At 40.8% G+C, this 15,381-nt stretch overlaps 3 protein-coding genes across 4 annotated transcripts; 2 read left to right on the top strand and 1 right to left on the bottom strand.

Annotated features, from left to right (window-relative positions):
• Positions 1-545: 545 nt before the first annotated feature.
• LOC119548257 (recombination repair protein 1) lies at positions 546-3,126 on the top strand. Of its 2 annotated transcripts, XM_037855402.1 has the most exons (5): positions 546-1,662; positions 1,726-1,800; positions 1,864-1,935; positions 2,017-2,207; positions 2,263-3,126. In XM_037855402.1, the coding sequence occupies exons 1-5, from the start codon at positions 612-614 to the stop codon at positions 2,920-2,922; spliced, it is 2,049 nt and encodes a 682-aa protein (XP_037711330.1). In that variant the 5' UTR covers positions 546-611; the 3' UTR covers positions 2,923-3,126. The 2 variants fall into 2 exon arrangements, with proteins under 2 accessions (XP_037711330.1, XP_037711329.1); XM_037855401.1 differs by having other exon boundaries at positions 1,864-2,207.
• Positions 3,127-3,301: 175 nt separating this feature from the next.
• Positions 3,302-4,865, top strand: LOC119548859 (thymidylate synthase). The gene has a single exon (XM_037856485.1). It carries the CDS (start codon positions 3,392-3,394, stop codon positions 4,355-4,357), a length of 966 nt encoding a protein of 321 aa, XP_037712413.1. The 5' UTR covers positions 3,302-3,391; the 3' UTR covers positions 4,358-4,865.
• A 3,527-nt stretch (positions 4,866-8,392) lies between these two features.
• Positions 8,393-14,774, bottom strand: LOC119548858 (ELAV-like protein 2). The gene is given in 8 exon segments (XM_037856484.1): positions 8,393-10,011; positions 10,355-10,532; positions 10,613-10,892; positions 11,616-11,873; positions 12,274-12,728; positions 12,959-13,050; positions 13,111-13,245; positions 14,387-14,774. Coding segments are annotated over 5 exon segments (2,073 nt in total). The 5' UTR covers positions 12,716-12,728; positions 12,959-13,050; positions 13,111-13,245; positions 14,387-14,774; the 3' UTR covers positions 8,393-9,096.
• Positions 14,775-15,381: the final 607 nt, after the last annotated feature.

Raw genomic sequence — 15,381 nt, forward strand, 5'->3', positions numbered from 1 at the left:
CTGTTTGTGATAATCAAGACATCTTCTCATTTATAATTGAAAAACCTTTAAGATAAAATACATTTTAAATACATTTCTTCCTCTGATAATTGAATGTAATTTATTTTTTATCTTTTTTTTGTAATAAAATATTCTATTTTACTTTTAGTGGATGTCACGTGTCCTTTAAAATTTAAAAGATTTAAGCTTTTGCCTAAAATCCCAAGATTCTACAATGCAAGCCACTTATAAGATGCTAAGTTTTTTACAATTTTTGCGATAATCAAAAAACTTTTTTTAATCTTTTTTTAAGCCAGCTGAAATACGCATAATTGTTCTTACAAGTTCGTTTGTACTCAACTTGGAGGCCATTTAAATACGACTTATGACGTCACAGATTCCTGCAATTGTGTTCTTCAAGGGATGGAACCAAAACAGTGTTGTAAATCGCGCAGGCGACCGGCTTGAAGAAATCGCGTTGCGTTGCCCGCGCACTTTTCTTTTTGTTGATATCGGGTGCAGACCAAGCGGCATTGCAAAACACTTAGAAACGACAAGACCGGAAGATCTGTGAAAATATATAAAATTAATAGTTATCAGTTTAATTTTCGAACCCAACGCCGAACTCCATAATGCCGCGTGCCAAGGCCGTGAAAAAACCAACAGAGGCGGTGGCATCTGAACCCACTGACCCCACTCCAAATGGCAATGGAAATGTCGCCGACGAAGATGCTGCCCCTGCCGCCGAGGAAGCCAAGGTTCCGGCGAAGGGAAAGTCTCGAGCGAAAAAAGCCACCAAGGCGACTGTAACTGCTGAAATCTCCGAGGAAATCGAGGCGGAAAAGCCTTCCGCAGCAGCTGCACGTGGCAAGAAGAAGCAGCAGCCGAAGGATACAGAAGAAAACGGCGAGAGCGAGGCGGTGGCCAAGCCAAAGGGACGCGCCAAGAAGGCGGCTGCAGTGGCGGCACCCCAGGCCGATCCACCAGCTGCTGGCCGGACCTCCAAGTCGCGGGCCAAGAAGGAGCCAACCCCTGCTCCCGAGGAAGAGGTTCCCACCACCAAGGGACGCTCCAAGACTGAGAAGCCAGCCACTGTCCAGGAGCCCAAGGGCAAAGGACGGAAGAGGAAAGACACGCCGGCAGAGGCCAATGGAGAGGCCGAGGAAGTGGCTGAGCCACCAAAGCGACGGGCCAAAAAGGAGGTCACACCGGCACCAGAGCCAGAGCCAGTGGCAAATCCCAAGGAGAAAGTCCCTAAAGCCGAGGCAGCTGCCAAGCGGGCACGCGGAAACAAGCGCCTGGCGGACTCTGAGATTACAGCTGCCCTCGAGGAGGCAGACGTGGATGAGGAGCCTCCAAAGGCGGCCAGCAAGCGAACCAAGAAAGGAAAGGCGGTTGAACCGGAACCCGAGACTGTAGGAGATTCCGAAATAGTAAAGGATGAAGTGGAGTCCGCACCAAAGGCTACTGCTGCAGCCAAAAAACGAACCAAAAAAGTAAAGGATGACGAAGGAGTGGAAGAAAATGAGCCGAAGGCAGAGGCAAAGCCCACCAAGCAGCGCGGCAAGAAGGAGGCCAAGGAGGAGCTGCCTGCGCCCGCAAAAAAGCGCGGGCAGAAGGAATCCGGCGAGAAGGAAAACGGTGTGGCAGCCGAAACCGAGCCGCCGGCTGAAAGCAAACCAGGTATGTTACTCTAGTCTTACCACATAAATCTTAAAACAACTTTAAAACTATTTGTATCCCCAGCTCGTGGTCGAAAAAAGGCAGCAGCTAAGCCAGAGGCTACTGAAGAAATTGATGGAGCAGCTGAGAGTAAACCAGGTGGGTAAAATCTCAGAAATTACGAATATAACAATGCCATACTAAACTATCAACCATCCACAGTTCGAGGCCGAAAAAAGGCGGCTGTCAAGACTGATGATCCCGAAGACGATGATGCGGAGGTCAGCTCGAAAAGTATGTTGGTGGAGCAATCCGGCTGCGGTGGAGGTGCCGTTTTAAAAAGCTTGCAAAACATGCTCAACTTTTGTTTTCCAGCAACCAAGAAATCCAAGAAGGCCGAGGGCACTTCCAGTGTAGCATTGGATAAAGATGCGTTCGCCTTGCCAGCCGATAAAGTATTCAACTTGAAAATCACCAGCTGGAATGTGGCCGGTCTGAGGGCCTGGTTGAAAAAGGATGGCCTTCAATTGGTTGACCTCGAGGAACCGGACATATTCTGCTTGCAGGTAAGCCACCATCTTGTCCACCTTAAGTAAACGCTTATCCCTACTTAATTTAAAGGAAACCAAGTGCGCAAACGAGCAACTGCCGGAGGAAGTGACCCGTCTGCCGGGCTACCATCCCTACTGGCTGTGCATGCCGGGTGGCTATGCTGGGGTCGCCATTTACAGCAAGATCATGCCCATAAACGTGGAGTATGGCATTGGCAACGAGGAGTTCGACGATGTTGGACGCATGATAACGGCGGAGTACGAAAAGTTCTACTTAATCAATGTTTACGTGCCGAATTCGGGCCGAAAGTTGGTTAACTTGGAGCCACGTATGCGCTGGGAGAAGCTTTTCCAGGAGTACGTGCAGAAACTGGACGCTCTTAAGCCGGTTGTCATCTGCGGCGACATGAACGTTTCTCACATGGCAATCGATTTGGAGAATCCAAAGACCAACACCAAGAATGCCGGCTTCACCCAGGAGGAGCGTGACAAAATGACCGAGCTGCTGGGCCTCGGTTTTGTGGACACCTTTAGGCATCTGTATCCCGAACGGAAGGGCGCCTACACCTTCTGGACTTACTTGGCCAATGCGCGAGCCCGCAATGTGGGCTGGCGTCTTGACTATTGCCTGGTCTCGGAGCGATTTGTCCCAAAGGTGGTGGAGCACGAAATTCGCACCAAATGCCTTGGAAGCGACCACTGCCCGATAACCATATTCTTCAATATCTAGATGTATACTTCGTTTTTATGTACTTTTTCATTCGTCATAATTATTCTGTTTCCATTTAATATTTGGTTATTATTGTATTTATTTATCCATTGCTGTACAGTGCGTACGGCCTAATTAATTTGTTAAAATCAACATTACACTATTCAGTTGTAGATCGACCATACGAATTGGAATTTTTTAAATAAAGTAAGCTACTCTGATTCAGATTTGCTGTTGGTAAACAATATTTCATTTCAAAATGCAACGGACAAATTTCGATAAGTGTAATCGCTTTCTTTGGCCTGCCAACCTGGTTGAAAACCCCGTAGAGGTGCAGAAACATCGATGAAACATCGCTTTGTTTCTAAAAAATTTTAAGACATGGATGTATCGATGTTTCTCCACATCTAGAGAGTAACTTAATAAAAAAAAACAAATCCCGCCAAATTCGAGCATCTGTGGTTTTTGCCAACAATTACTGATTTGCGAAATGGTTGCGACGCCCAAAAAAGATGAGATTGCTGTGCCAGAGAAGCCGGTGTTGCTGGTGAAGAAGGAGGAGCAACCGGTGCAGCAGGCGCCGGTAAACCGGGATGAGGAGCAGTACCTGAATCTTCTGAGGGACATCATGGCGAATGGAGAGCGGCGGATGGATCGCACGCAGGTGGGAACGCTGTCCCTGTTCGGCAGCCAGATGCGCTTCAACATGCGCGACTCCTTCCCGCTGCTGACCACCAAGCGCGTCTTCTTTCGCGGGGTGGCCGAGGAGCTGCTCTGGTTCGTCGCTGGCAAGACGGACGCCAAGCTGCTGCAGGACAAGAACGTGCACATCTGGGACGAGAACAGCACCAGAGAGTTCCTGGACAAGCTGGGGCACACGGAGCGCGCCGTCGGCGACCTGGGCCCGGTGTACGGCTTCCAGTGGCGTCATTTTGGGGCGGAGTACGGCAAATGCGACGACGATTACAGCGGCAAAGGCATCGACCAGCTGCGCCAGGTGATCGAGACCATCAAGAATAATCCTTTGGACAGGCGCATCATCATGTCGGCATGGAATCCGCTGGACATACCAAAGATGGCCCTTCCTCCATGCCACTGCCTGGCACAGTTCTACGTCTCACAGGCGCGCGGTGAGCTCTCCTGCCAGCTGTACCAAAGGAGCGCCGACATGGGCCTGGGCGTGCCCTTCAACATCGCTTCCTACGCCCTGCTCACCTACATGATCGCCCATGTGACGGGCCTGAAGCCCGGAGACTTTGTGCACACCATGGGCGACACGCACATCTACCTGAACCATGTGGAGCCGCTGAAGGAGCAGCTGGAGCGCACGCCGCGTCCCTTCCCTAAGCTGGTGATCAAGCGCCAGGTGCAGGACATCGAGGACTTCCGCTACGAGGACTTTGAGATAGTCGGCTACAATCCTTACCCCAAGATCAAGATGGACATGGCTGTGTAAGCCGATCCTAAGATCCAAATTTGATTTACCAAATGAAATAATTTCTTGAATGTAAGATAAGGAGCTTTAACCAATTATTTCATTTACCAAAAGCCATGTTCTAATCTCAAAGTCAGTAGCTCAGCTCGTCTCAAATTTATTTTTATATATTAGGATCGGCTTTTTTTTTTTGTTGGTCTAGCAACGTCAGCATTTTTCGTCGATCTGGTACCATCAGAATAAAGTCTGTTAAATTGGAAAAGTTTTGGTCGATGAATTGAAAACCCTGGAAGTCAAAACAAAATCAATAAAAGTGTTTTCTAAATATGGTTACCCCCCTTTCAAATGATAAATAAAGAAGTTTCTTATAAGGAATTTTTTTAAACACATCATTTCATAGCTTTATTTGAATAAATTGTTGCTTTCATTCATCGTGTGTAGTGTGTGTTTGTTGTTTGTAAATTCTCAGAGTAATCCATAATGAAGTATAATTGATTCTTAATAAATCTTGCACAGAGTATACCATAAATATGCTATATAAATTTGCTTGACATTTTTCGCACTTAATATTGTGATTTTGTTTTGTTTCGGTTTCTTGGTTTTTCGTCATTTAAGTAATTTAATGCAAATTTGAAGAAAAACGTTAAGGTTTTGTGTCCATGTGAGAGAACTCGACGACAGTAATTCAATATACAATTTATGCACTTTAATTAAATTGGAATAATTGTTTTTCAGTTTCGTTCTGTGATGATTAAAGATAAATACATATTTGCTACTACAATACGATACTGTCCACCAATATTTTGACTATGTTTTTATAACGACGAGAAAAAAACTTGCATAGTTTTGTCATATATAATATGTGGCATAATGTATTATGCAAGCTAACCGATAGACAAATAGAAATTAGTTTTGAATTATTATAATCTGTTATGTGGAATTCAATATGTTCATTAACTTATGTTGAGCTTTGAAAGAGCGAATGCCACTAGAGTTTCTGAGTTCAGTTAAGATTCAATATTTTTGTTACCATTTTGGCTAAAGTGATTCCATCTTCATCCGTTGCCTTTGACTTGCGTTTAACAATAGTGCTTAAAATTAGTACCTTTGACTAAGTTCGTTTCGACTAAGATTTGGTTTTAATTAATTTATAATATATTTTAAGTGTTACCATTTCTTACTTGAACATTTAAACATATATAAAGAGCGTATTTCCATCCGCAACTTACTGATGACTTGCACTACAAAATGTTATTCGTTTCCTTGTAATATGATTGATAGCCGGGTCTTGTTATAGGATGCTACAGCTGAAACAAAGATCTGGGCCAGGAGTTTTGGTATTCTCAAACAGGTGAAATAAGGGAAAATGTGAGAGCAGCGTTTGCCTGCCAATTACCACAGGGAAAATTCAACAGATCTTCGGGGGCGCCAGTTCTTTGCATTTAGTAGCTACACCTAAAAGCCATCAATTACACTTCTCAGATAGATCGCAACTGCTAGATATTCATTTCATTTTCACACGCGAGTTGTTTCGTAGTATATTTCTTGGTTTCTTTGCTATTCAACATTCATTTAAGTGAGTCTAGGGGGTAGGAGACTGTGTCTGTGTGGGGTGTGTGTGATCTGTGTGAGAGAAACAGACATTTTGGGCGGATTGTAAACGATGCAGCAGCATAGTCGCCTCATCGTTTACAAACCGCCCAAAGAGGGCGCTCTGCAGACTTCCGGTTCCGGTTGCGTCTGCAGGCATTTGCACAACCTTATTGGCTTCAAAACGAGAAGGTGCCTCGAGAAACGATTTTGCACGGTGAATTCGATCGCCATTTTATACATACGTCTTTGGTTTTTGCTTTTGTTTCGTTTCGTTTGTTTGTTTTGGTGTAAAAGTATAAAAGTGTGCCGTAATTAAGCCTTTCACTTGGTAGTTAAAATTTGTGGTAACTTGTCGATTTTTCTTTTGTGTCTTCGATTTCGTTCCGTTTGCTTGAGATCCCTCCTCCTCAATACGAGTGTACTCATCCTTTGTTTTCAAGATATGCGCTTTGTTTTCGTCTTCTTTAAATGTTAACATTATTGCGTTTTCCATGTAAAAATTATAAATTTGCTGGTTTCATAGTTTTCTTCGATTCGTTAGTCTTTTCTGCATTTAGTTAAACTTTCTTTTCTGGTATTTCATTTTTTATTTACGTATGTTTCTCCACTCTTCACGTGCCATTCCCTTTTTTCTTCGATTTCGTTTTGTTTTGTATATTATTGTGCGGTGTTTTTGTTCGTTACCATACCCATTAGTATATATTTAATATGTATATATAATATAATATATTGTATATAGTACTCATGTATATATTTAAATTTTTAAAATACTTTCTTGGTTTTCTTCCATTTGTATTTATCATTTATAAAACATTTCATCTTAAAAAATGTATATAATCGATTGCTTTTTGTTGTTTCATGCTTTTCATTCACTTGTCTGCGTTTGCCTGGATATCATGTCTAAGCATGTCTATGCATGTCTATTCATGTCTGTTATCCCCTGCGCCACACATGCACCAAAAAATGTGCCTCAATTTTTTTTACATCTTGTATAAAAAACATTTCATTTGGTGTTCTCTTTATATTTTTCATATTGAGTTTTTCTTGAACTTGCTTTGAGACTTTGCTGGAAGGTATTATTTCTAATTTACCGCTTAAAAGCCAGAATTTCTTTTTTATCTTCAGTCAAGCTTTTGCGCATGAGTGTGAGTAATGTGGGGGTTTCTTTTGTTTTGTTTTTTCTTGGATTTTCTAGTAGATTCAAGAGGAGTAGGGGAGAAAAAGCCGTTGAGCTCTACAAATATTGGAGGCTTGGCGTTCCGGTTTCACTATGCACTACACACATACATACCTAATAATCGCAACCGTTGCCATAACGATATATGTAATTTATATATTTGTATATATAATTTGTTCATGGTAATTAGTTTTAATTAGTATGCAATAAATTTACTTGACGTATACATGAAAATCGATTTCCGTTTTGTTGATGCATGCCATGAATTAGTATTTCTAATAATTTTCCTGGTATGTATGTATGTATAAACATTTAAAATTTGCAATACACAACATCAATATATTGGTAATCATATGTAATAGTTTTCATAAATAGTTATAGATTTTATAGAGAGATATAGCATAGTTAATGTTGAGTAACATTTCGATTTTTCCATTTTGGGGTCACGGCACTTTAAAAAAGAAATTAACTTGAAAATAGGGAACCAAAAATTGCTTAGCTAGTCCCAAGCAATTTACATAGTTTAAATAAATCTGCAAAATTCCCGTTTTTTCTAAATTAAAAAAAGTATTTTCCATTATAGATCTTAACATTTAAGGAATTTTGTGAAGCACCATCATATCTATAATTTTTCTTAATTTGTCATTGCCAGGCTCTCGAAAAACTTGCACCATTCCATCAGCTTAATACACGCTTTCTCATTTCATGTCCATTTTTTTTGTTTTAAAATTTGCTATATTTAGTTTGGCAATTTGTTTAATTTGTTCATTTCTTTTTTTTTATGTTATTGCTGTTGAGTTGGGCTTAAACAAATTCGTTAGGCTGAAACGCGTTTTGTCATCTAGGTTACGTACATCTCGCTTTGTTTTTTCGTTTTTTGTCGCTTGTTTGTCTAGGGAGGGACTTTGTTCTGATCTTTGTCTTTAGTTACATTAACTTCGATTGGAGTGGCGTGCTTAGATTACTTAGCTGGCTTTCGTTTAAGCTTTACAATCGTCGATTATTTTTTATTTTCATTCTCTCTCTGTGTTGACAGGTATTATATTTCCTCTTGCTGTTTTCAAATTTTCTTAAATATTTATTCGTTGTATTTGAAGAAATTCTCAAGGGTGCCTTTCTCTCTGTTTATTCTTCGTCACTCACTCGCTAAACCAATTCTTACGTTCGTGTCACTATTAAGTTTCTTGAGAGAGCCTACATTTATGTTTAATACCGAAAGATAAATAGGTAATGGACTAACATATGAAAGTGGCTAGGCGAAGTTTTAATGGGCAATCGAACAAATGTTAATAGAGAAGAAAAGGTTTATTTGTAATATTATGCATACATCATTTATTTTTAGCAAAAGTTATACATTTAATTTATAAAACATAAACACATTTATGTCTTATTTGTTTTGCTTTTTGTTTGGTTTTTCTTGTTGCATCTAGCTTTCCTTCTCATTCTGCATTGTCTATGGCTATTGACTATAAGCCAAACGCCTCTATCTGTTTACGCATTCAGTTCTGTTTTCGTATCGCATTTTATACATTTATTTATAGCTTAAATATTTGTCAAGTTTGTTTTCATTCTTTGGTGGATTGGGGCTTCTATGCCTGCAAATTGTATTTTTATTCTCTGTTTAAAAATATCCGTAGAGTATGCTTTCCTCTACCATCTCAAACAAAAACTTAACTACAGCTTTATCATTTCCGTTTCCTATTTTTTCTTTTTGGAAGCTATTCTCTTTGGGAGAGTCGACTAGACGTTTTAAAAGTGCATCAACGAAGGGAGTAATGAATATAATCTAAGATAAATACAAAGTATAGGAAAAAAAACGGGATTGGTTACTAATATTTCGCTGAAAAACTAAATTCTAAACTCAAAAATTGAATAAGTCGGTTTATGCGCGTTCTTCAACCTTGGTGCCATTAACCAAAACTTAGTAATCGTTGCCTAATATTACAAAAAAAGATCCATGAAATGGGCTGATGACAAACCAAAGTAAACTTTAAAAGAACCAATTAGACCAGGTGGGCATATAGCCATTGCTGTTGTTACTGTTTTTGTTGCCCGAACCGCCGCCGGATGCACTGGCCGACATGCCGATGCCGTTGCGCTGGCTCGCCGAATTGGCCGAGCTGTTGCCGGGCGGAGGAGCTGCGGCGCTGTTGGCCACATTGGTCAAGAACTGGGCGAACTCCTGCTGCAACTGCAGCTGCTGCTGCAGCAACTCGTACTGATTCTGGGGCTTATTGTATATGAATTTCGTGGATGTCTTCAGGATGTTGCTGTTGTTGTTGCTCGTCGACGACGATGACGAGGAGGATGCAGTGGCTCCGGCATCGCCGTTGGACATTGAGTGACTGCTGCTGCTGCTGTTGGTGGTGGCAGTGGCGGCCACATCTCCAGTTGCTGCTGCAGTGCTGCTGCCTGCTAGTCTCTTAGGTGGCGCCATTGATTGTTGCTTGTTGCTCGAGGATCCTGGCTTCGGTTTGCTCGTATTGCTTATGTTACTGCCGATGTTGTTGTTGTGCTGCCTGCTATTGCTGTTGTTGTGGCTAACGTATTTGCCAAGTTGATGATAGGCTGCTGCTGTGCCGCAGCCATTGCCATTGCCGTTGTTACTAATATTATTGTTGTTGCTGATGCTACCGATGTTGTTGCTGTGGTGTTGGTGGTGATTGTGGAGGACTAGACCATTGGCCGCCAGAGCTGCCGCCGCCGCATTGGCATTGACAACAGCAGCCAACTTGGTTAATAATTACGTTTGCTTGTTCTTGTTGGTCTTGAAGCTGACCTGAAGCACTCGGTTGCCAAGTGTGTAGCCGTTCAGCGATTGGATGGCCAGAACCGCCTCCTCGTAGTTCGTCATGGTGACGAAGCCGAAGCCCTTGCATTTGTTGCTCTGCAGATCGCGAATAACCTGGGGGAATATCACAAAATATATTATAACTTCATAGTTCAAAGCAACACTTAATATCTAATTAAAATGCATAATCATATAATTATAACTTCGGAGTTATACTTTATTATGAACACACTCTATAGGTTTTTAAAAGTTGTGGGCGTTATAACACTTCTTACAAGTGTCATTAGACCCGCGGCCCTTCGTCCGAAATTCAGGAAAACTTGCTTACGTACATGTCCCCTGAATTTCGACCGAAAATAACACTTTTTGAGTGGGCGTTATAACACTTTTTGAGAGGGCGTTATAACACTTTCAAAGGTTTCGTTATCGGTAGAAGTTGATACCCATCGAGGCTCACCTTGACTGACTGCACGGCTCCAAAAGGCCCAAACAGCTGCCACAGCACATTCTCCTCGGTTTCGGGCGCCAGATTGTAAACGAAAATGCACCAGCCGGAACTGGCGATGGTATTGCCTTGGATCATGCCATTGGTGATCAGGTCGCTGGTCAACGGTGAGTAGCGCGAGATTACAGAGCTAAAGGGCAGTGAAAATTATAATAAATGAATTGGTAATTAATAAAATTATATTTCCAGATAGCATGAGCTTTTCCTGACCTGTAACGACCCGCATTGGGATGAATGGCAGCTGCTGCGGCGGCTGCGGCCGCTCCGGCTGCAGCATTGGCCGGAAATGCTCGTCCGCCCCGCGGATTTTGGGGCGCTATGTAAGCGGCCAGCGGCTGCATGCTGTTCTTGTTGCTGCTAGGATTGTTGGCGAACTTGACGGTTATCGGTTCGGTGGAATTCTTCGGAGTGGTGCCGTTTAGCTCTTTAATGGCCCGGTCGGCCTCAAATCGCTGATCGAAGCGTATAAAGCCAACGCCCTTGGAGAGACCTAAAACCATCCAAAAGGTCAGTATGCATGGGTAATACACTTTCCATTCAGGCAATATGTCCAGCGGATGGAAATAATTCAGAAGCAGGGCAAATGCGCAAGAGATACTCTTTATTTCTGAGCCATGCATTTCTGATTGTTAATGAATATTAAATAAGGAATGTGAGCTGCGAGGCTATTTTAATTAATTCCCAGATGTAAAAACACTAATGAAAATAACTTTTAGAAACATAGTAGGAAATATGATCTTTACTGCTTTGCAAACATCTGGATTTAATTATCTTTGCACTCGACAATATTTATTCCTTTTCAAATGAGATAATAAGTGTTACTTCATGAGCGATGAACAGCTATGGAAAATAGTTAAACATAAGAAAAATAAAAACATACCCGGAGCATGTTCATCTTATTTGGTATTACATGTAAAAATAAAATTGTAAATAATATTTGCATTAATTATAATTCACTAATTAAAATGGAGAATATATTGTGGAGCGCCAGCAAAAATAGAAACAAAAGTGTGTGCTATAGGCTAGAATTAATTCAGAAACATTTTTTTTTAATAAATTTTAGTTTGGACATGCTTTTTAAAAAAAGACTACACAATACTTGAAAGTTTGGGATCATCAAATGGATTTATCCGACTCTCTATTCTTTTATTGTTATTTTTTACCATCGATATCTACCATATATTCTCGCCTCTGTCTATTGATCACAACTCACCAGTGATATTATCACAAAGAATACGCGAGGTTATGATCTTGCCGTATGGACTGAACAATGATTCCAAGTCCGACTGTGTCATATTTTTTGGAAGACCCGATACATAGAGATTGGCACCCTTGATGCTCTCGGAGCTGGGGCGTGCAATGGAGACCTTGATGGTTTTGTTCTGCAGCCGAAGGCCGTTCAACGCATTGATTGCCTTTTCCGCATCCTCCTGCTTAACGTAGTTGACGAATCCATAGCCCAGACTTTGGCCTGAAAGTTAACGAGCATAATAAGAAAACATTTTAATCACTATTATATAAAATTCTATGTTTAATGAGGTTACTACATAAATTACTAGGGTTTTGAAATTACTTATAAAGGTACTGAAAAGTATGCAGCAATATATTTTGCGTCTGGTGAATTCATTTTGAAACAGAATGTTTTTTTTCAGCAAACTTTAAAAAAACGTTTTTAAGGATTTCAAGATCCTAATAATTGTTATGTTGAGTGTGTTGAATTAATTTAAAAGGCAATTTTTTTAAAGGCATACTTTTAAAAACCGTTTATAAGGATTTCAAAATCCTAGTGATCTCTATTACACCCTCATAAAGAAATGAAATATATTTATAGGGAATCAAATCTAGAATAGGATAGTATACTGTATTCTCACCTGTAACCTTGTCGCGTATTAACTTGCAGCTTTCCACCTCGCCAAAACTGACGAACAGCGAACGAATCTCGTCCTGCGACATGGTCTGTGGCAAGTAATTCACAATCAAATTGGTCTTGGGATCTGGTTCATTATTATTGTTGTTGTTGTTGTTGTTTGCAGTGGCGTTGTTATTGTTGTTGTTATTATTATTATTGTTGTTGTTCGCCGCACTGTTTGCAGTGGCTTGGCCACCGGTTGTATTTGTTGTCGATCCGGTTCCCGCTGCCGCAGTTGTGGCCGCAGTGGTACCTCCATTGGTTTGGGCCTGGCTGTTGGTCACATTGTTGGCCGGAGTCGGTCCTCCACCAGATCCGGTGGTGCTTCCAACGCCGCTGGCGCCGCCCGTACCGGATGGCTGTTGCTGCTGCTGTTGCTGCACGGCTGTCTGACCCTCGACCATGATGCGGAAGCTGCTGCTGAATGGGATATCCTTGTTAGAAACCAGGTGTGTATAACTAGGACATGCGATTGAGTCCCTTCTATCGACTCAAAAGTTTGAAAAAACTCAACTGATGCGGCCAAACTAATATCACACAAGGTTTTTAATTAACAAAACAATACGTATAACCATGATTTTTTAGGAGAAGGAAAAATGTTCTATTAATGTAACCGCATGTATTGATTGCAAAGCGATTAACTTTACAGCTCTCTTCTTCGCAAAACTTGTTCAATAGACAGAAATAGAGATGGTGAGTAAATCAAATAGTGGTTGTAGATATAATACTGCTGTGAAGTCTGCAAATAGATACAAATACATTAGATTAAATTCTAAATAGGAGTAGAAAAGCGTCTTACCCTTTATAAGATGCACACTCCGAGCAACCGCAGTGGATTGCCAAATCTGATCTGAGCTCTTATTATAGCCTAGTTAAAAGCGCCACACCAACGATATCCACTACGTACAATCTATATGGTATGCCAGAACGTTTACTGAAATGGGAAAAATAGAACAAAAAAAAACAATAAACACAAAGTTAAAATAAAAATCAATTATTTTAATTTAATTTAAATGAAATGCGGGTATGTAAACAGCCATAGCCAGCAGTTCTTCGAAATGGGGGAACTAACACAAGAGTAAACATTTTGAATAAACCCATACAAATGTCGAGGGCTCTTTGCTGCTGTGGTTGGCAAATTTGCTGGCTGGCTTGGCAAACCGACAGACTGACTGGCTGGTAAATGCAAATAGGGCCAAAATACCCAAGTATTGACTGGAAAATCGATTCAATTAAAATTGCCACCCCCTCAAATGGGTAATTGAATTGAAGGCCTAGAGAAAACTATTGTTGGCTTGGGGTTATCAAACATTCCTTTTACTTTATTATAATTTCCCAGAGAATTGGAATTTTTCATTAAAAACTTGAATGAAAACCGTTCGATTTGTATATTGAAAAGGTGTGATTGTTTATAGCCTAAAATTACCATCTGACGTATGGCTTATTTCCTTAATTTGCGGCTGTTTGCCGCTTTCGTTCAGCGTATCTGCTTCTTGTTATCCAAACAATAAATTGGCCAAAAACAAAAGTATTTTTAGCCCACTTTTGGCCTTTATGACCTTTAATAAAAGATTTGAGGTATTAAATACTTTGTAACCCCTAATACCATTTTGAAATATTTTTGTGCTCCCCAAGATGTTTCTAACATAAACCTTAAAACTTTTAAAATTAAATCAATACCAATACCAAATACTACCCAAATGTTTATTATTTCAATGAATGTTTTTTCTTTTTTCAAGAACAGAATGTTCCACCTTCGGTCATATTTTCACAATTCGTCTGGGCAGTTTGTTGCATTCAACGCCGCAAATCGTGCGAAAAAGTTTTATTTTAAAAATAAACAATCAAATGAGTGCGAGAAGACACAAGAGCGAAGAATTGCGCCGCTGCGTAGCCGGCAAGATTATATATTTTCGAAAATATTTTTAAAGCAGCTGATGCGAAATGCTGACGTTTTGTGTTTGAGGTTAAGTAGCCTGTTAGCAGAGGGAAGAGCCAGTGATTCAGAGAAATGACAAAATATTCAAATATACTTTCAAATTACATAAAAGTGGGGGGGAAAGTTTCCTGGTTACCTTTGATTTCTGTACGGGGAAAATCAAATAAAATTGGTGATGCTGATCTGTTGTTTCTACGCGATTACGAAACGAATTTTCGGGGTATGTTTGGTTTTATATTTTTAAATAATAACCGAACCAAACGGAAACCGAACGAGAAAGCGCTCCACAAAAACACAAAAATGCGAGACAAACGTAAAAGTTATACTCATACAAAGAACCGAAGCAAATAATTTCTGGAATATTATTAATAATCAAATTGTGTTGATTGTGTGTGCCGTTTGAAAATGAAAAACCAAGCCAAACCGAAACGTGAAACTAATTCGTAATAACAATAATAATAAGGAAATAAAACCGAACGGAAAGTAGAAAAGAACGCGTTCCTGCAACTCAACAGAACAGAAATAAACTGATTTGCCGAGCGGCGTGGAAATTATTTTTATGCCCCGCCGACGAGGGCAAAGTAGTGCTATATGTCCAAGAATCGGGAGAGCCCCGAGAGGAAAACCCCGAGAGAGAGGCGGCTTCTTGGCCAGAAATCGTCGAATCGAATGCTCTTCGCCCGCTCGGGGGAAGAGAAACCCGCCGATGGGAATGGATCAAAACTTACACGACTATATGTTTTCCTATAGCGAGCATGTACATAAATCCGTAAGGTGGATGGATGCCTGAGATGGTCGACGGCGGAGGTAATTTATAATTGGATTTTGCGCAAACACACACAACTGCATTGCACTGTATTTTTATAATTGCGTTATGGGAACTTGTTAAAATTCGGATTCGACCGAGGTCTCTGTTCTGGGCGACTCCAAAAGTTGGGAATGCAGTTCTTGTTTCAAAGTCAGCTGTTTATGAGCAAAGCTCATGTGGGAAATCTGTCGGTAGACTTTCTTATTGCAAAACATTTGTATAAACTTTATAAAAAACAGAAACTTGCTTCCAGACTTATGGTTTATTAGTTTGTGCGGTTTTTCTTTTAGTTATCTTAGTCACAACCCAAATAAAGTTGGTCC

Source organism: Drosophila subpulchrella, chromosome 2L (genome assembly GCF_014743375.2).
Source record: "Drosophila subpulchrella strain 33 F10 #4 breed RU33 chromosome 2L, RU_Dsub_v1.1 Primary Assembly, whole genome shotgun sequence".
NCBI classification, from domain to species: Eukaryota; Metazoa; Arthropoda; class Insecta; order Diptera; family Drosophilidae; genus Drosophila; species Drosophila subpulchrella.

Excerpts from the sequence above, each read along its gene's own strand:
- LOC119548257 (XM_037855401.1), top strand. The coding sequence starts at position 612 with ATGCCGCGTGCCAAGGCCGTGAAAAAACCAACAGAGGCGGTGGCATCT. Across the intron at positions 1,663-1,725 it reads GCCGGCTGAAAGCAAACCAG|CTCGTGGTCGAAAAAAGGCA; the intron begins GTATGTTACTCT and ends TTGTATCCCCAG. Across the intron at positions 2,208-2,262 it reads CGGACATATTCTGCTTGCAG|GAAACCAAGTGCGCAAACGA; the intron begins GTAAGCCACCAT and ends CTTAATTTAAAG.
- LOC119548859 (XM_037856485.1), top strand. The coding sequence starts at position 3,392 with ATGGTTGCGACGCCCAAAAAAGATGAGATTGCTGTGCCAGAGAAGCCG.